At 37.1% G+C, this 21,187-nt stretch overlaps 1 protein-coding gene across 14 annotated transcripts in view; it reads right to left on the bottom strand.

Annotated features, from left to right (window-relative positions):
* The window catches only part of EPB41L2 (erythrocyte membrane protein band 4.1 like 2), a 107,248-nt gene that overhangs the window by 59,466 nt on the left and 26,595 nt on the right, over nucleotides 1-21,187 (bottom strand). For all 14 annotated transcript variants that reach the window (XR_009114300.1, XR_009114299.1, XM_058021425.1 and 11 more), the window contains exons 3-4: nucleotides 1,551-2,014; nucleotides 328-540 (exon numbers count right to left, since the gene is read on the bottom strand). Coding sequence is in view for 12 of the 14 variants with exons in the window: in XM_058021425.1 (XP_057877408.1) it covers nucleotides 328-540; nucleotides 1,551-2,000 (663 nt within the window). In the remaining 2 variants the exon portion in view is untranslated. The remainder of the gene's footprint in view (nucleotides 1-327; nucleotides 541-1,550; nucleotides 2,015-21,187) is intronic.

The raw sequence follows: 21,187 nt of genomic DNA, 5'->3' as shown, positions 1-21,187 counted from the left end.
TAAACTTTAAAGGTTAAAAGAAACTATCTCCAGCTGAGATAACTTGAAAAAAATTAATGAACTCAAGAAAACTTTATCAGCACGTGTCCCACTACTTTCAGGAAAACCTTAATGTTTTAGAAAAATAATCAAGTTTGAGCTGTCAAATAATCAGCAGGTGTACTGCAGAGGGCATTTTTAAGAATGAACTGATATGGTTTTAAAGATAGTATCTTAAACTTAAATGTTAAATTAGTCCTAGCGATAGCGTTAAACACAAGGTACAATGAAAGCAAGTTTTCTTTTCCCTACAGAGAATGCTTTTTATATAATGATTTGATGCCTTACCTCTAGGTCACAGCTGTACTCCGTGCCATCCAGAAGCATCACTTTACACTGCACAGTTTTGATCTTCTTTGGAGACTTCTTAGGAATGTTATCTATTTTAATTTCAGCTGTCTGCACTTCTTTTGTCTCCCTTTTTTCTTTTTCTTCTTGTGTTTCTTCCTTTTTCTCTGCAACTTCCTCTACTTCTGTTTCTTTACCATCTTCCTTGGACGGCTATATAAAATACAGTTAAACAAACTCAGGAAGGAGAATATTTTACACTTGTTCATTCCTTTTATAAGCTACTAATAACTAAGTCAGTAACCATTCATTAAAGGTATGCACATACTGGAAACAAAACAACCAGCATAAGCACTAAGGTCTTCTTTTAGGGACCAGATATTCTTGCTGTCAAACAAGAGGAGGTGCCTTTTTTCCCCTTTCCTTGAAATAAGATTTGCATTTTTTTAATATGAGTTATTGGCTTTCTTCCAAAGAGAAACAATCTTATTAAGAAGCTCCAGGAGTTATACTAAACTAAACCCCAGTGCTTATGATTGCCAAGTGATACAGAATCACAGAATGGTTGAGGTTTGAAGGGATCTCTTGAGATCTAGTCCAATGCCCCTAAGGTCACAGAGGGCAATTTGCCCAGCACCATATCCAGTTGGGTTTGGATATTTTCATAGGGGAAGACTCCACAGTATCTCTGGCTTATCTGTTTCAATGTCTGACTCACCCCTTTACCACCCTGTGAGGCCTATCATCTGCACCACCACCACCTGGCCATGTCCCTTGCCAAGGAAAGGTCCTGTCACCATCAGAGTAAAAAAGATTTCTTGTGATTTGAGATGTAATTTAATGGGTTTAATTTGGGTCCCTTGCCTTTGGTCATACCACTGCATACCACTGAGAAAGGTCTGGCTACTCAGCATTCCTTCCATTCAGGTATTAATACATACTGATGATTCCCCTTCCTCCTCCTCTTCCTCAGGCTGACCACTGTCAACTGTCCCAGCCCCTCCTCATACAAAACATTGTCTCTGTGCCTTTGCCACCCTAGAATATCAATGTTAAGAGCTGAAATGCAACTTCACAGAAAGCAGGACTGGAACCTAGCAACTGGAATAGCTGTCATTTTTTCCTCAATATGATCCTAACAAAGGTTTACAAGAATTACATAATTCATTAATCAGGTTCCATTAAAACTACTCCAAAGTACCTGTGAGCCTTCCCACACGTACCTGTATTTCAGCACTGCTAATGGAGTGTTTTTCTTTGTCATTCTGCCGGTTTTCAGTTGCTTCTTCCAAGCTCCTTCTCGGCTGAGCCACCCCCTCTAGTGCCTGGCTTTCACTTTCTTCCACTACTTGCTCTTCCCCTGTGGCCTTCTTCTTGGGCTCATCTCTGGGCTCTGCCAAGGTGTAGGACTTTTGTTTCTTAAGCCAAGGGGGAAGGAAACGAGAAATACCCTTGCTTTCAGGTGAAGATTTTTCCTTCTTCTGGCTACTTGGACTACTTTGGCTGGTTGGTGCTGGGACAGAAGAATCTTGAGCTTCTCCGGAGGATGTTTCCCTGGACTTCTGATCTCCTGGAGTCTCTGATGTTTCTTCAGGCTTGTCCTTGGCTTTGTCTGGTCCCAGCTGCTCAGAATCCTTCTTTACTTCGGTCTCTGAACCAACTTCAGTTGTCATTATCACAACTGACACTAAAAGAAGCAACAATAAAAATAGTTTTGATATGCAGCATCACTACTTTTAATTATTTGCAGTTATTTGTAGTAGTTCATAAACTCTTGTAGATTATTAAATTTAGTAGGGTTAAAGACATACTTCTATGTCTTTACTACTATTAAAGTTTGTGACAGAGCATTACACATTATGTAAGTACCATTTATCTCAGAGGTAACCTGCCTCTGAAAGGCAGGTCTCCATTTGACTGTTGAGATTAAAGAATTTGCTATTTAAAGCCATATATTAGTATGCTAGTTCTCAAGCTGCTACTAATCAAATTACATTTTGCTATCACCTTTGTGTCTCATACAGAAATGCTCCTGTTCTTTCCAAATGGTAGGTATCTTATTAACATAATAATGTAAAACTTTATCATCAAAATGAAAAATGAACAATATCTAGAAAACCAAACTCAACTTTTCCTGAGAAAAATTTAAACTTCTGCTGATCAGAAAATAACAATCCACACTGCTTAATGAATTCATAAGGGAGGCTTCATAAGTAACAGAGATGGTGGTGATTTTTTTTTTTCATACATCTCTGAAAGAACCTACTTTTTCTCAAAAAGTAGCTAAAACAATTTTATAATACTTGATATAAAAATCTTCAAAGAAGTTACAGGGAAGCCACTATATTTCCTGCTCTTTTTTGTTTGAAATATATGAACAAACTAATAAATATATCAACAAACTAATAAAAAATCATTATATGCCACTCTCAAAATTAGTATCACAATTTGATTATACAGCCAAAAAGGAGACATCTCCAGAAAATTCCTTAGAGCTAAGCAAAATCAGTCACCCTAGAAACACATCCCTATGATATTGTTCTAACAATAAAAGAAACTGAGAATATCAAATCACACATCTTAACTGATTAAATTTAGACAGAATAGCAGTGGGTGGTACAAACTTGCTTGATGGAAAATAAGAAAGGTTTTGCATCTTCAAGGGTCCAGGTTTTCATAATCAAAGTTATACAGAGAACGTAGCTTTATACTGCAGAAGCAAGGGAAACTGGTTACAGCCCCGGTCTGAAGAGGTCTGTCCCTGTTCACTTAATGCCTTTATTTGATGCCCACAGCAGGAGGGATCTCTTTCGTGTGCTCAATTTCCTATAAGCTTGTAAGTTTAGTGCTTTTCGGGGCAGGGAGGGGAGAGGAAGAGAGGAGGAATAGACAGAAGAACCTGACAAAAGGAAGCACACCTCTCCGCTGAGCCTGTATACTTCTTTATACCCCCAGTAGTCTCTGAATTAACTGTGAAGAGGTGGAAGAGTTAACTACACAAGGGCACTGACCAAGAGTGTAAGTTACAGTCTTCCCAAAACACCTACCTTCTCTACCACATTAGCTTGATACATTTCTTTTTTCCAGGGTTGCATGCTAGTACAAGAATTAGCTATCCCTTGAGAAACACAAAATTGGGTCTCACATTCCCTATCTCAATGCTCTGTCAGATCCTCCAGTTTTGTAGTTCACAGAAAAAACAGGAATAGGGAGGGACAAAACACTGGAGTTCTGTATTACTGCAGTTTGTAAAGCCTCTGATGTTACCCTTCACTACAGTCAAGCAATCAAGAAACCAGGTTTTCTGAAAGTGGCTTTTTCCTGATTCCCTGCTGCCCATAGGGAAGACCTCACAGGATCTCACACAGCTCTCTGGTGTAACAGCCAACAGTGCACCAGAAAGGAAATGGAAACAAGCAGCAGACAGCATTTGTCTCAGAAGTGATATAGGGAAGAAATAGATCAAATCAGATTGCAAATTTGAAATTCTCAACTTCAACTGCATGTTTCCTTGCTTTCCCGTCTTCAATTAAACTCTCATTTATTCTTACTACGTAATGTAAGCACACTAAATATTTTTGCCCCTATAATCTTTTGTAAGCTCTATAACAACTGCAGCAGGATAGGGTTCTCCTTATCTCACCTTTTTTGTATTGCAAGGCAACATTAATCCTGTGTTTCATTTGGAATTGAGAAAGGAGAATAACAATCTTGCAGCAAGAGTAGACTAAAGAGAAGGAGCCTTAGGGCAATGCTCAAATAAAGGATTACCAATGTCTGAACAGGGAAAAGAACAATCTTGGTAGATTTTGCAATTGACATTAAACCAATAAACATTATACCACAAGTGACAACAGCTGTATCTTTTGTAATCCTCCTGAAAACTTGGCTCATGCCAACTGAATGACTACCTAAACTGCAAGGATGAAGGTTGGGGTGGGATGGCAAAAAGTACTGCAAAACACGTCGCACTTTCTGAAGAGAAGGTGAGTTTGTTAAAACAGATCTCACTTTTACAGGAAGCAAATTATCTGCCCCATTTATAACTCTACCAACTTCCCCAAGCAAGGGTGCTGATCAGGAAGCAACTGAAGACAACAGATATTCTCACTCCTCTCCATTCATCCCTTCATCTCTCTTTTTATTGCACTGAGAAGAAACTTAGTGCTGGCCCAAGTTCACAGCTGAAAGCAGAAAAGGATGCTACATTTTTTCCTTACACTCTTTCCTCTCAGGTGTATAGATTGGTCACCTGGTTGATACTATTCTTCCAGCTTCTAGCATAAATTCCTGAAATGCAGTTTTCTGACCAAAAGGATTCCTGGAACCATAGATAAACTAGAAATACAAGACATGTCAAATATAACATGAAGTTTAAGAAAAATAAAAGGGAAAGAAGAGAGGGAAAGAAAAAAGTAGTGTAGCTCAAAGATCACAGACAGTATTAAAAACAACTGCAATAAAATGAAGTTTTCTTTGATGATGCTTTAATTCACTGCTTCTGTTACAGTATTTCCTATTTATCAGCACAGATGAACAAATCCAGATCCTTGTTCCATACATTTCTGGATCTCATTTTACTTATTTTCTGACTACATAAAAGTAGCAAAAGCAGCCTAAACCTGTTTCTTCCTTTTTCAGTTTGTCACTGAAATTCATAGCAAACTCAAGAAATAAAAATCGCTTTGATAGTTGTATCTCCATCAGTCTACTAGGATTCACAGAGAAACCATCATGTCATAGAAACAAAAGGAAAAAAACATCAACCTACTTCTACAGAAATAAATTACAGCTCAGTGCACTAAAAGCCAATGTGTGTCTGTGCAAGTCAGGTAATTTTCTGGATCACCATAGTATTAATAATTTATTTTTTAAATCACTACCTTCATAAATATTTCAAATATTTATCTCATATGGGCTACACACAAAAAATTCCAAAAATATATCAAAGAAAATTTCTATTATCTGAACAAATATACACAAAAACCTGAAACAAGGTCATGTGTATTTCAACTGCCTAAAACAAAGCAAAAATGCTCCCAAATAAAGTTGTTTATTTCTTGTCATATTATTGATCTGAAGCTCAGCAGAAGCCTGATCTGCATTTCACAGTTGGTTAGGAAACATCATTCATGCTTGCTGCTTTGAACATGTAAGATTTGTTGATATAAAAGCTATAAAGAAGTAAAATTCTAGCTGGAACTGTTATTCGTATTTGAGAGTGTAGAAGAATCTGGTTTAAACAGTATGCAATATCTGAGGAACTTGGTACTACAACCATATTTTTTCAAAAACAAAAATCAGTTCTTTTCTGTAGAGTACAATAATTTATATTTTAAATTTCACTGAAAGTGGTAACTAAATAATTTTATTTTAGATTTCTGCTAATTTTAAGACTTGTATTTTATCACTGGAATATAAACAACATAACTCATGGTATATCATGATTCGGTGTAGCATTTTGCTGAAGGTGCCAATATAACCTGCACACATTCTAAAAGCAGACAAAGTAAAAAGTAAATAAAATTTCTTCTTTTAGTCATTATTTAAATGAATAACTACAATTGAAAAGACATGGAGTGTTCTGAACACCAAGGAATAAATTCTACTAAATAATGAAGTTTTCAATTTTGAGACCCTTAAGAAAGCAAAAACATCTCTAAAATTGGCTTAGATCAATTTGCAACATTCACAGAGTTCCCAATTAAATATTGTCAAATATCAACCCAACATCAACTCAGTTCTCCCACAGGAACTTGCATCCTTCTCTGTATGTATAAATACACAGAAGTGTTTATACCTACAAACACACTTTGAAAGCTGAATCTAATAATTTGGATTACATTCATTTTTAAGCACATTCCTCAAACAAAATAGATCATACAAAAGTCAAAGACTATATAAAATCATATATATATATATATATATATATATATAATCCATTATCTTTATGCACCTAAAATCCAATCATCTATTTTAAAATGATTAATCAATGACAGTATCTAGCAATTTTACCCAAACCCAGGCATTTACACACACTGAACATGAAGCACTGCTCCAGTCTGCTCCTTCCCTGATGATCACAGTGCACAAAAATCAAGGTTAACTGCAGAGGCTGAAGAGACAGACTGCAGACTCGGCTTTTTCGCGAGTCCCTGCAGTAGCCACAGGGCAGAAGCCTGTCACAGTCCATTGGCTTCCCAGGCTGTGACAAGACCACCAGAGCTGGGCCCTGGACAGATCTCCTGTTGTTGTCATGGCTCTTCAATGCTGGCCCAGAAGGTAACACATTGAAAAACCAACTACCAAGAACAATCCTGTGCCATATATAGCCAAAAAAAATCCCAAATTCCTTCTTTTAAAGCTTCACAGTTCATGGAGGAAGCTTAAGCAATAATTCAGGTGAGTAGACAATGAAATCTGTATTGATTCTGACTTGGCCTTTGTAATAATATCTCCTAGTAAAAGTTTTTCCCAAACGTAAACCCATAAAAAATTGCCCGTTTTCCTCTTGATTCTGCTTCAGCTTCCTCCTAAACTGGGAGCTCATTCTCCAGGAGGTAACCAGGTGAGTAAACTGACATTGCCACTCTGTGTATTGGTCAGCAGATGGTGCCATAATAGCTCTGAAAGTCAGCAGCACATTTCAAAGGCCAAACTTAAAATGTCAACAATACTCCAATTTCAGATGTAATTCCCAGATTAGGACAAAGTGATGGAATGTTTTCACAGAAGTATTAGCATAACATATTTTAATAGATATAACTTCAGAGCCAGACAGTGAATCATGACTCCATGACAATATAAATTAGTTACATGTGTACATGAACACGTGTGAGTCTAAATACTTTCACATATTCACATAATGTCTATGCTTATCTCCAAGAGCAGAAATGGCACACAGTGATGTTCTTCCAAAGAACCCTATGCCTAGCAAATCTAGTTTTCCAGGGAATTACAGGCATGTCATAGTGGCTAGCAGCCCCTAAGCTAATAGAAGCTATACATATAAGCATCCCTCTATCTAGATAATGACATCACTACTAAAAATAATAGGTTTTTTATGAGCTTTCATGTTTGTATCCATGCCATCATACACTTGATGACTTGCAAACATGTAATATTTCCCCCTAAACATTCTTGTCCTTATTTAAATATTGAAGTTCCTAGAAATCATTTTTATACTATGATAAAATTATTGTAGCTGTGTAACCGTTCCTTGCAATGCACAGAACACAGAAAACACATCATAAAACACTGGCAAGTTCCTACATAGGAAGGTGAGAATTATAAGGTAGCTCTGAAACAACACTGTAAGACAAATACTAGCGTAATTCTGAAGATTGCTGCAAAGGCAAAGAAAACATCAAGGATATAGACAGCAAATTGAATGTGACAGAAAAAACTACTTCTGTCTAAAATTGCGAAGCGAGTATCTGCAGTTTAGATAGAATATTTTCACAATAAAACTATGATGCTGACAAATTTCTGTAAAGCAACACTGGGGAAGTCACCTCTACTCTCTGTATACTCAAATTGCATCCTGGAACATTACTATTTCTCAAAATCCTTTTTCCTGTTAAAGCAGCACAACACATACTTATCACCCAAGTGCCTCAACTTTCCATAGAACATCTGCCACAGGCCATCTCCATTTTGCCTGGTGAATAAGTTGGTTACTGAAATCCATATTCAATTTTAAGGTTCAGTTTTAATGGTTAAGTCAGTTGAAGGAAAACTCCAGAAAGGACATAATACTACAAGACATGAAAACTCATAAGAATTCTTTAAAAGCTATTTTTGTTAAAATTTATCTCCTGACACTGTGCAGCAGTCTAAAAATGTGTAATAAAACTAAGAAAATAATGTTGCAAAGTGCTGTTTTCCAAACCAAATGAAATTCAGTGAAAACTGCATCATGTTTGTAACAGCACCAGTGGAACATGTAAAACTCAACCCCAAGGCCTTCAAGAAAATCAGAACATAAACACTACATGTAGCCATGTTGCAATGCCCACACTGGAAACTGAGATCACATTTAAGCAAATACACATCCTGCAGTTCTCTTTGTGCCATCTCTGCCATACCCAGAGATAACAGAAATCTGTTCCTTCTGTATTTTCAATCCACAAACACACTGCTATATTAAGGCAAAGAATAAGTCTCAAACAGCAAATTAATTTAAACCAAGAAATTCGTCTCTTCCCCAGCACTGAAAAAAGTGCTGTAATCTGATGAGAATCCAACAGTCATTTTGAAAAGCTGCATTGAACAAGTGACCCCACCCAGGCCCTGACGCTGCTAGAGAAGGACAAGCTCAAGTGGAAAAACGGGATTTAGTTCCAAATTCATTCCAGCAGACAGAAAATGAGCATGGGTCAAGAGACAGCTCTGTTTTCCTGTTATCTGTCCAACAAACTAAGATCAACACAGATTTTGAGAAAAATCTCTGCCTTGTTTTTAAAATCAACTCTGCAAGTTCACAGCGGGTTTTGGCTGTTCACATTAAACCCTCATGATAACCACAATTTTAGAGATTAAAACCAGCAGTGAGTATTTGTTTGTTCCAAGCAATGCTCCCCTCCAATCTCCATTCCTATCCTTCCACTCTATCCCACCTTGGCAAATGGCTGGCTCTATGACAGTCACACAATTTCACTGAAGCACGGGCAAACATTAATATTTTTCGTATTCTTAATGAAGAAGCTGTGGGGGTGGACAATGAACACCCCATTTGAGTTCTGTAAATTATTTGCATTATTCTGATTTGGAGGTGATTGATTTTTAGATGCCACAATAAAAAATTCCATTTCCAACTATCATTCTTTCTATTTATAATGCATTGGCAAGATTAAAACCAGCTTCTTTTTATACTGACAACATTATGTTCACACTTGCATGCATTATGCTTACAAGGCACTTACAATTACATAGTTAATCAAAACACTTGCCAACTTGGTGAAAAATAATGTACTAGTACCTGAGAATTTTTTGTACTGCAAACTGGAAGGCCCCAGTGTAATAAAGTTCCTGAATGGTGGAATTTCAGATTCACATCATTGTTTTGACAAGTATCCATTTCCTCTTCAGTGGAAGTCATATAGAGAATTATTACCCTCTCACATGTTCAGGAAGTGCACAACAGCATGCAAAAAGAGAAATCTCTGCAATACCAGGATTCGATGTCAAGGAAAAAAGAGAAGCAACTAGTCTGTGCTTTCAGTAGAGACAGAGACCAGCAGACATGCATTTAAAAGTCATTTTCATAAGCAGATGTAACCATTAAATTTTTTTTACAAGCACACTGAGGCTGAATGTCATACAGATGTGGATGCTACTGAGATCACATTCAAAATGCCTGCTAGCTTTTTATTTCAGCTCATCCAACTCAGGAACCATAGCCAAAACACAACTGACAAATGCATTAAGACAGTTTGCTCTGGCATGTGCAAGACCAGAGTTCAATGGACAAATGTTTACAAAGCTTTAGGGTCTAAACATAACCACAAAAGTGACTTCTTTGGCAGCCACATCAGTTCTATATTTCCACTTTAAAGGGCGTTTCATTTTTGCTATTGCCAAATATAAGCACCACAGAGGGCACAGTTCTCTTAGGCAAGCCACTTGAACAATACTGGTAGATGTTTGTCCTTACTGAGGGAAACAGAGTTGGAAAAAGTGACAATAAAATTGTAAAGCCTTTTATGCAGATGTCAGGAGAATCATCTCCTGCCATAATTCTTTTTTTAGTGTCTGTTTTCCTGAATCAGGATTCAAGTAATAATACAGAAATTGATACTGCCACACTTTCCACCAATAATAAATTCAGTTTCAAATACTTGATTAAACAACATCCCTGGCTTAGTCCAAATTCCAAGTAAGTGCGATGTCTCAAGGTATGTGGTTAAGTATTTTTGGAAAGTTGCAGCTGTGTCTTTGCTGGGTAGGTTGTTACCAGTATGTGACTCATCTGTTGAAGAACCTGTGGAGAGCTTAATGCATATGCAAGTAAGCACCAGGTTATTAATTGTATAACAGAATTTACAAAAAAAATCCCAAACCAAACCAAAAACAACTACCACAAATTAAAAACAATATAGTTAAAACCAGGATAATTCTCACTTCCTGCTTCAATGAATAAAAGCTATCCAATATTCCCTGACTGTTCTCCCACATTCCCCAAACCTCAGAGGTTAACCACCTGAGAGGTCATGTTTTGGTATTTTAGTTTTTATGTTTGCAGCTAGCAAAAGCCAACTGAGTCATTCATGGTCTGCAGGAACAGAAGTAGTCCCTTGAAAAAGCAGAACCAATTTGCTGAGTGTTTCTCACCTACTCAAAATAATTATAATGCACAAATAATATATGTAAAGCACAACACTGCAAACTATTTCCTACATACTTATGTACTGAATATATAAGAAGTACTGAAACTAGAGATAACACTGCTCTTCTAAAAAGTATGCATCTATTGCTCCTGTGGGAGTTAGCTCTGCCAATCCCAAGCAACAAAAAGCAGTAGAGATGCCTCTTAGCTGAGCAAATAAAACTGGCAGCCAAAACTTCATCACTCCCATGGGCTCTTCTGAATGCTGGTATTTGATTAGAAGAGTGAAAACATGAGCCACTTTCTGAAAGTTTCCTACTCTTCATGGCAGTGGCTTCACAACTAACAACACTGCAACCACTACAACATCTCTGGGTGAGACAAAGTGAAAGGAGCCTAGTTCATGTCTGAATCTAGAGGTCAGAAACAAGTTTAATGGAAAAAAAAAAAGGCAAAACCCAATGCTAATAATGCTGGGTTGGTGCCTAGACTTCAGCACTTAACATGTTTATTCGTCATCTAAGTGCTTTAGCTGTTTTGTGCTTTTTGGAAGGACATTCCCAGCATGAAAGATTGTAATATAAAACAGATAACAGGATATGCATGAAAGTCCCAAGGGAGTAACTATTTAAACAAACTTTTCTTTGGAGAGTTAGGGAATGACAATAGATAAGAAAGCTTTAAAAGAATAATTCATTTGTGAACCCCAAGAACAAGGTGGGGAGGAGTATTTAGAACTGTCCTGTAGACAAGGAAAAAAGAATGCTGTCCTGCCAAACCACAAATTTAATTACATTCACATATAAATATAAGAATATATATCACAAACTGCAGTTTACCAAAGCAGCCTCACCCATTGCAGAAAAGCCTTTTAGTGACCACATACAAATGGGGGTGGTGTGTTGTCACAGTAAGCTTCCAGGCCAAGCAGAGGCTTTATTCTGCCTTCTTGGGCTGCACTTCCAGTTCTCATTCTGTACATGCTGAAAAGTCTCAAAGCTTTGAAAGAGTCCTAAGCAAACACAGCTCCAAGATGACAGTAATTTATCATCTTACAATTTTATTATCACAAATACCCACAGCACAATACTATGAACTCTGCACTGAAAAGTCTTTGAGTGACACTCCCAGTCTGTATTGGCTCAGGGGTTTCTTGTTTCCTTTTGGGCTCATCATTTTACATGCTAATTGAAGAAATGCTTGAAAGCATATTTACCCAGCTGTTCTCTATGGGTATGATTCTTATGCATTTAATGTTAAATCCAAAATCATGTTTGAGCTCACAGTCATTGATTTCCATTGTCCTATCTAGATATTTAAAATATGAAGTACTTTGAAATATGAAGCAATAAGAAAACGGAAATTGGTGAAGTGTACAGACAAAATTTAATTCAAATTTGTTTTTGATCGTGGTATACTGGTTAACAACTGGAGTTTTTTGCAAGACCATACTCCTGTGTGTGGAAGGAATAGACAGCATGTGTCAACAGAAAGTACAAGAGTCACAGTCCCATGACCCTTTAAAATGACATCACGTTCTTTCACAAATCAGGAGTACCTGATTATTTCTCAAAGTGAGATGTCAGAGAAGAAGAACTGGAGCTCTGGTCTGGATGAAGTCTGAGGCATGCTACTTTCAGAATTCTGCCAAAACATAAGAACCTCAACAAAACTGTGTGAAAGCTTCTAGGACTCAGAAAATGCGTCTATCTGGCTGGGAGAAATACATCCATGATACATACAGACTTGAGTTTTGGGAGAGAGTATGAATGCCATGCAAATTAACATTTAATAAATTCACTAAAAAGTGGATACAAAAACTGACTAAAAGGGAAGGACTGAAGTTATAGCTTTCAACTTTTTCTTGCTCTCTTTCTTTTATAAAGACAGAACTTGGAAAAATCAAGCTAGCAATGAAACAAAGTAGACCCCACTGGATGAAGTCAGGAGTAAAAAAAAAATGGGGTGAGGGAGGGAAGGAAAAAACAGGAAACAGACGCTGAAGACAAAACAGGAAAGAAGGTCAGGATATGTCTAATAGCCAAAAAGCTGAAGTGAGGCCAGAGAGGGGGCAGGGTGGGAAGACACCAGAATTCGGTACAGGCTATGTTATACCACAGATGCTACTGGTCAGCCCACAAGATCTCCAAGTGTTGGTCCTTCAAGTGTTAGGCCGTAGGAGATCCAGCATCTATATACACCTCACTTTTAAGGCTCTTCCAGAGGAGCTTCTTCACTTTTTTACAGCAATTTTGTGACAAGTCTCAAGACTTGCTCCTCTGTTGGAAGCTTTAAACAAGAATACTCCTTCCTTTGCACTTGTAATTATTTAATGTATTTATTTTTAAGCAGGAAATGCTTGCTTTTGTCTAATGAACTAAGTGAAAAGTCGTACTTCCTGGAAAAACTGTGTTACTGTATCTCCAAATCCATCAAATGACAGAATTCTGATCAGTTCACTTCTGTTTTTCTGGCTTATCTACACGTCCTTGTTCCATTTAACATCAAGATTAGAGGCACACTATCTCAACAATTCAACTACATCTTTAGCTCAACAGTTCCTACAGAGTAAGCTTTGTTCTGGTTTAAAACAGATCATGAATTATATCTCATTTACTTTCTGTTGAAGAGCTCCAAGACCAAACATCTGTGTAAAATATCAATCTGAACATAATCTAAGTGCTTTGTAGCACTTATAAAACTGATCCATCTAAAGAAATATTTCTGATTTTAGCAAAAAAATTTTAGAGCTAGACAAACTTGAGCTCTACGAGGAGAAAGTGATACTTGAGGCATGCTCACTAGGACAGTAGTAAAACCAAAACAAAAACAGTTCCCAAGGCCTCTGTTTCCAAACACTGACATCAAGTACTTCTAATTGTTCCATTTAAGGAGACAAAATGATAGCCTTTCACTTATTTTCAGCTGAAACTCAGAGCTCACGTCTCTCCTAAAATATGAGGGTGATAGTCCACAGGGGAAGCTTATTTTTCTTTAGACAAAGGCAATCTTCCTAACTTCACATAGAAGAGAAAAAGTGGAGACAAGTCTTTTTGATCTGTTTACACATCATGAGGTCATCTAAACGTGCTCAAAAATTGCATTACATGTACAGAGTGCCAGAATGGTTTACGTGGGAGTTATGAAAGCTACAAGTTATGAAATGAGCTTTATTACCTGTAAAATTAGAAACAAGAATAGAAGTATTCCCAGCTTAATTTCTACAGAAAACTATCAATCAGACAAGCTTAAAGTTTGTGCACATCAGGAAATACATTTTCATGTTGAATATTCCAAGCTAATTCATGCTGTAGGACAGCACTGAAAATCTGAAGTCCAGTTCAAGTCGAGAAAACAGACAATATTAACTACACATTCTAATTCAACAGAATTAAATTTCACCATATTTATGTACAAAATGAACCAAATGCTCATCAGGTGAAGAATTCTGTGTTGGCTGATTCCTCCTATGAGGAGTACTGCTGTCATCACATCATTCCCGGCAACTTCATTAATCACCATGACCACATTTGCACAGAAACAATTCAATACTGGAAGCAAAATGAACATGCAGTCTTCTTTCCGCACAGAGTAGCTGCAGCATTTCTCATGCCAATTAAAACAATGTTTCATTGTCTTCTTTAACAAAGGAGAATGAATTTTACACTGCACATGTCTACAGAATATACTGTAACACTTGAGATAAAAATTTAAAATATTAAACTTACTGGAAAAGGGAAACAGAATTAAACTGAAGGCATTTCTTTTAATATATACAGATAAGTAATATGTCATATTTGGTGTGACCTGCAAGTAAAAGTTTTAAATTTTTAAAGAAAAAAAAATATTTTTTGTCCCACAAAGATTACGTGAAATATACAAAATATTATGTGAAGTACAATACATCACATAAAATGGAAAATATGCTAAACTATACAAAAAGGTTTCAAGTTATATAAATAATTCTTATTCTGAAAATGTATTACCAGCTTATGTTACTCAACACTAAAATGAATATTTAGGCCTTTTAAATATATTTATAGTCATATGATCCAGAGATATTTAGATAAAAAACAGCAAAGAAAGAACCATGTTGGAGCACACATTTCCATAATCCTGTAATGGGAAACGGATCCCTTAAAATTCCCAAGACATAGAAACAAGGCTGTTTTCAGATATGTGTGGGTTTCACCATTAGTAACATGCTGAAACCCTTTTTACTTCACATTAGTTTCATGTATAAGCATCTCTTTCATCCTCTTTTCTTCTCCCTCCCCTCTAGTACCTTCACTTAATCCTACTCGCTTTTTTTAGAATATTCCTGATTATCAATTAAGTACTATGTCTTCCACTCTTAATTCCATCACCATTGCTAGAAAGCCAGAGTGCCAAACTGTGTCAAGAGCCTGGCTTACATCCAGACAGTTTAGGACCTCACCTGAACAAAAATAACACAAACAATTTAATATGCAAGCTGAATTTTTCTTTCAAATCTTATCCACAGAAGAACAAGCAAAATAATCTGTTCAAAAGTTATGTCAATCTCCGTATTTGCCAACTGATCAAAACAAAAAAAATTTCAAATATAGTACTTAAAAGCCATTCAAGTAATGACAAATTAAGCCACAGGCAAATACATAATATGAATGAAGCAGCTTTAGAAATAAAGAATGCTTTCTGCAGCTAATTTTTTAATGAGAACTATACTACAATTTAATATTGGGATTTTCTTTCTTCCTGAAGCAACTGAAAACCAGTTCAGTCAACATATCACAGAGATACTCTGGGAAGCTGAAGAGATTCGGTTTTTCTTCTTCTGAGCAACACAACATACATTCCAGTGAGCGTTTTTACCATCCCAAATAATTGAGGAAGTGACAGAAATACTCTTTAAACAAAGTGATGCAAGCATCTGAGAATGTTATAAATCACCAGATTTTCCTGCTCACATCTCCCAAAGTATCTTGTTTTGAAAAGCATGGATTGATTATGTTCTTGATCCAAACCTATGAAGACCTTCGTGTTCCCTAACTGAAGGGACTACAGGTATCAAAAATGAGCACCAAACTTCCTTTCATATGGAATCTCTTCCAGAACAGCCCCTGAGTAACGGAGATGAAAGTGGCAGACCTACATAGCTCTGATTCTGCCTGACAAAAACCACAAGGCAAAGCCTGTGTAGAAGAAAAGGATTGCACGCTCTGTTGACGTTGTCAGCGACCTCCTTTAAACTGTCCTGGCCGGGATGAATAGCCTAAGTCACCAATCCATTTTGTGACTGCTCAATCTGAGCCAGGGTTTAAGCGCATGCTGTGCTGCACAGCCTACGTTAATCTCAGTACACGTTAAGATACACGGAGAGCTGCAATCTGCCCAGCAGACAGAGAATAGCCCTCATCTTCGCTCTAAAGGAGGACTGGGTTTATTTGAGGAGTAGATTCTCCAGTTCAAAGAATAAATATAAAGTTTTAGCAAAAAGATGTATTCTTCATTACTCAACTTGGAGCAGGTTTTACAGCTTGCAGACCTCCTGCAGAGGTGGTAGAAACATCACAGTCTTTTTCCTCTCTCAATTTTGACCATGACACTACTTTGAGAATTGGCTCTAACTAATCCGTAGTAATCCTTTGGTATATGAAAATAAATACATCCTTGAGTAAATGAAAATAAACTCAGCAGGAACAACAATCAATTATCAAAAGAAAAACTGTAAGAGGGAAAGATGCCATTTGTCTTTTCATTAATTCCTAGCATTACAGTCCTGCCGAAAAAGAGAGAATACTGAAGTTTCTTGGAAGCTGTGCAATATTTCTTCTACTTAGTGTTTAATCCCTTCAGGAAACACAGCAAGAATAAAAGGAATGCAAACAAATTTTAACAAGCTCTGTTACAGCAAGTTTTTCTCCTTCTAGCTCTGAGCACTTTGAGAATGATCCAAGAGAAGTTAACATTTAGAAACTAAGTTCATTAAAAAAAGCTAACATTTATAAAAGACTTTTAGAGGAAAAAAAATAGGCTGTTTTGTATAGAAATTTGTATTCCTATGTTTTAAAAATTCTTTTAGGCTGCTTTAATTACAGATGGTCAAACAGATCTGACAACTAGTTTGAAAATGTTAAAATCTTCAAGTCCATTAATGAAGTGACTGCAATACTCCATTAAAGCCACTCTAAAGAGTTTCAAGTTTTTATTTGAAACATCAGTGAAGCCCTTCTAAAGTATTCAGTTTAATCTTTCATAGAGTTTTTTTCTAAAAAGAATAACAAGGAATCCTAAGTTCTGTATATGGCAAAGCAACAAAAGCCCCCAAGGTTAGATGCTAACTTTTAGGTACATTCTAAATTGAGCTAGAACTGACCACATACTGAAATAAAGAAGTTGCATTCCTTGAACAACTAGAACAGGTAACCCACTGTGCTACATATCCTACTCTTATATCAGTTGCCTGTATTCATTGATCAAGTCCATCAATAAGGGGGTGAAAAACCTTTTATGTCAAAAGTCAGCACAGTCTGCAGAAGGTTATTATTTCTGAGGATTTCTAAACACAGAGATTGTACTGATTGGATGACAAAACTATCTTGAAGAATCATCCTCTGATTTCAATTGGTTGGCAGTACTTACTGTTCTGTCAAACTATGAGCAGATGCCTACACATAGGTATTTTCAGGATTCTTCTCAAAAAAACTATTTCTTTTTGTTCAATAGTTGTTAAAATGGATTTTTTTTCAGCAGTAATGTAATCATACATTTGGCATTGCTGTTATGATACTCAATTACACACATGGTCAACCCATAATGTCACTTACAGTAAACCAAGCAGCAAGGTCTCTTCCCCAATCCTACCTCCTAATCTCTTGCACATCTATCAGAAAATTCCAGTGATCCTTTACAGCTCTGCCATGCCACTTAAAGTCTGTCACTATATTTTGAAGAGTAAGAAGACGTATCATAATTTTTTCCAGGCGTGGTAGATGCTTGCAATGGATTACTTTAATAATACAAATGTGAGCTATCCCTCTTTTGAATTTAATTGTGGTGTCCAATATTTACATCAATTCTTAACAGGCAGAATTTAATTCCCAAACAAAACTACATACAGGCTAAGGCAGAAGATGCTCTCTCTCAATTCACAGTGCAATTCTTGTCACATCCATCAGCACATAAACTTGTTGTTAGATTGGTAACTACTAAAGAACATCAGTTCTTGACATACTTCTGCTCATCTAACCGTATCACAAAATATGGTACTGCTGAAAAGCACGGACTTCTTATCCAACATTTCCCTTTTCAAAATCACAAATCTCTAGAAAATATGTGTTCTTATAGCTGCTTTTCTCCAGCATCTCAAAGCAGTAAGTATGTGTCTGTATCCACCCAAACTACTTCAGCAACTCAGAGCAGTTCAAAAGGAGTAACTGCAATACTCAGTGTATTGGTTTGGCACATACCCGTTATATTTTGGGGCTGGCACCCCAAGCTGCAGCATTTTTGGTACCTCATCCTTAACTACATTAAGAGTAGCTGCAGTCCCATTTCTGACCATAGGATAAACACACACAAAAAAGAGTGTAAACAAAGCCATTGGAAACAAAGTCTGTCAAATTTCATTTCCCTTATTAAACTTCATTCCTTACCTTTGTGAAACTAAAAAAAACTCTTGACTCAAAGGTGGTCTTAGTGAGTCAACTAAGATTTATTTCCAGTATGACTAAGAAGCATGTCTACTACATAAATAACACACCCTCCCTAGCTTTAACCTAGATATCACCTGTGCCAAAAAAGATACAGCAAGTTCTGATCCCCAGAGGACATATTACCAAATCTCCATATTGTTCTAACCCAAAATTTAACAGAACAAGGCTCTAATATTCATTATTCTATTCATATCTTACATAAGTTTAATAAATTGAACAGCACCATAATTTTTTCCCTAAACACATGGATTTCTTCTCATGCTTGAAATCATGTATGCACTCTTGGTGAATGAAACATTAAGGAAAAAATAATTACTAAACTATTATAGAACCAAATTTTCTATTCTTAAAGTATCTCAATAAGCAGGGTTGAGTTTCAAAAGAACCATAAACTGATTTCTCAGTTAGGGCCCCTCATGCAAGAGCCACATGAATATCCAATGTATTTTGCTACTTCAGGATCAGGAGCTCTCCAAGGAAACTTTTCATACAAACTCTGCTGCTGAATAGTATAAAACCAAACTGAACAACTTGGTCCACAACCATGCGTGGTAGTTCCACCTTGCCAAAACGCTTCAAACAAATTACTCCCTTTAAATTGGAGCTGTATAACTACTCAATAAATTTAAGACCAAACACTAGCAACCCTTTATTTTAAGCTTGTATTTTCTTGACTTCTCACTATCCGTTAAGATTTTTTGGTGTTTTTTTGCAGACGAAATAGCTACAGCTAAATGAATCAACAATCTAGCTGGCTTAGTGCTGTGCACAGTGCAGAGGGACCACCCAGATTAATCCGCCCTAACTGGCAATGTGCAATACAATTTGAATTTTTTCCAACATTAATATCTAAACTAGATTGTTAAACCATCAGATCTATCAGTAACATTAAACATTTTAGACAAAAAGAGCTAGGTGAGTGCTCCTCTCCCTACCGTACTGCCTTCCTCCACTCATGATACCTCAGTACTGCACAATACTGATACCAACACAGCCCTACACAAGACTGGCACCCTCTCTGCTCCAAGCACTTGGCTGGAGTGCCACACAACCTCCACTTCTCAGGAACATAAGAAAGGCAAGATGCTGTGCAGCACAGATCAAAAGAGCTGAAAAAGTTTAAGGTGGTTAGTAGCAATTCTTAATGACGTCTCTAAATATGCTTGACTTACCGAATATGCTGTATCACATTGCTTATGAATAAAACTGATATTACGTAAGAGTAAGGAAAGCATGTTGTGAGCACACACATATTATGCTCATTTGTTTGTTGTAATGCAAAAGCTACAAAAGCTTTCAGAGTTCCCTTACCACTGCATGAGGAAATCTGAACTATATAGAACGGTACAGTGGAAAGAAACTGTAAACAATTTAATTGAGAAAATCTGATCTAAAATGAATGGTTATAAATTTCTGGACTAATTATATTAAATACAATTTAAGTGGTTTGAGATTTTTTCATAAAACAAACAAATGAGATTTTGGGACCAGTTTCCCTAAAAGTCAACAGGATTAACAAGCCAAGTAGCACTTGCAAAGTCTTGAAATAGGTGTTGTTTATTTTCAATTCTTGATGATGCAGGAGACCTATTCTGAGTCTTTAGTATCTAACAATTCAAACCTCCTAACACCTACCAAAACTGAAAGTACTACTCTGTCAATTTACATTGCTATCATAGCACTCAGCATCTCCTTTATGCACCACTTTAGTTTTTCAGAATAGGAACACAGAAATCCAATGTCCTTTCTCTGCTGTTTTGAAGAGACAATTCTCTTTTTAGCCACTCAAGGAATGCGTTCTGCACTCTCTCATAATTTAATCACTGTCAGTCATAACAGCCTATTGAGAAAAATAATCCACTCATTTATTTTATCATCAGTGCACTCAAGCATGGTCAATTTATGAGCAACATAGTCACATGCATCAGCCACGAGAGATCCATGACAGAGCTGCTGGAAAGTTTGTGAACAAACAAATTGCCTTCCTCTGATTGTCGATAGGCTAAGTCTAGAAGTCTCACAGTCTTTCATCATCCTAGTCTCACAGGAGAAACAACAGAAAGTCTTCAAGCAGTAGTACTAGTATTTACCTCAAAACATGCAGGCTAATTAAAACTTTAAATTTTAATATTAAATTACACTGATAGTATATCATCCAAATCAGGTGCTTATGGAAGAAAATGTCATTTTGATCCCATCACAGCACCTCACAGGATATCTGAAAGAAACAGCTCTTTGCGCTGAGAGACCAAAGGCGCAACTGCCATGGAAAGTGCAAGAGCTGTAGAAGGAAAGGCTTGGGAGCAACCAGTCTGTAGGAGAATCAGGAGTTGCCAAATAGCAGTCAGACCAATACACCTGCACACATTTAACAAGCCCTGCTCACAGTGCCAGGTTAATAAAGTCATGCAGGCATCACACATCTATGAGCTCTAGGAGATCCAGACATTGCTAATCCAAGAACTGTCACTATGCATTAGCAGTTACAACAAGGTGGAGGAGTTGGGCATGAGTACACACTTTTTTTAATGCTTGCACACAAATGTTTATGTGCCACTCAGCAAGACCTGGACAGGCTTGAGAGCTGGGCAGGGGAGAGCCCAATGAAGCTCAACAACGCCCAGCAAGGAATAACCCTGTGCACCAGTAAAAGTTAGGAGTTGACCTGCAGCAAGTCTGCAGAAAAGGACCTGGGGATCCTGGTGGACAGCAAGCTGTCCATGAACCAGCAGTGTGCCCTTGTGGCCAACAAGGCCAATGCTACCCTGGGATGCATTGGAAAGAACATTCCCAGCAGGTGGAGGGAGGTGATCCAGCCCCTCTACTCATCCTTAAT

This window comes from Melospiza georgiana, chromosome 3, assembly GCF_028018845.1.
Source record: "Melospiza georgiana isolate bMelGeo1 chromosome 3, bMelGeo1.pri, whole genome shotgun sequence".
NCBI classification, from domain to species: domain Eukaryota; kingdom Metazoa; phylum Chordata; class Aves; order Passeriformes; family Passerellidae; genus Melospiza; species Melospiza georgiana.
The sequence above is the reverse complement of the archived record's forward strand: the minus strand, read 5'-3'. Positions and strand labels throughout refer to the sequence as shown.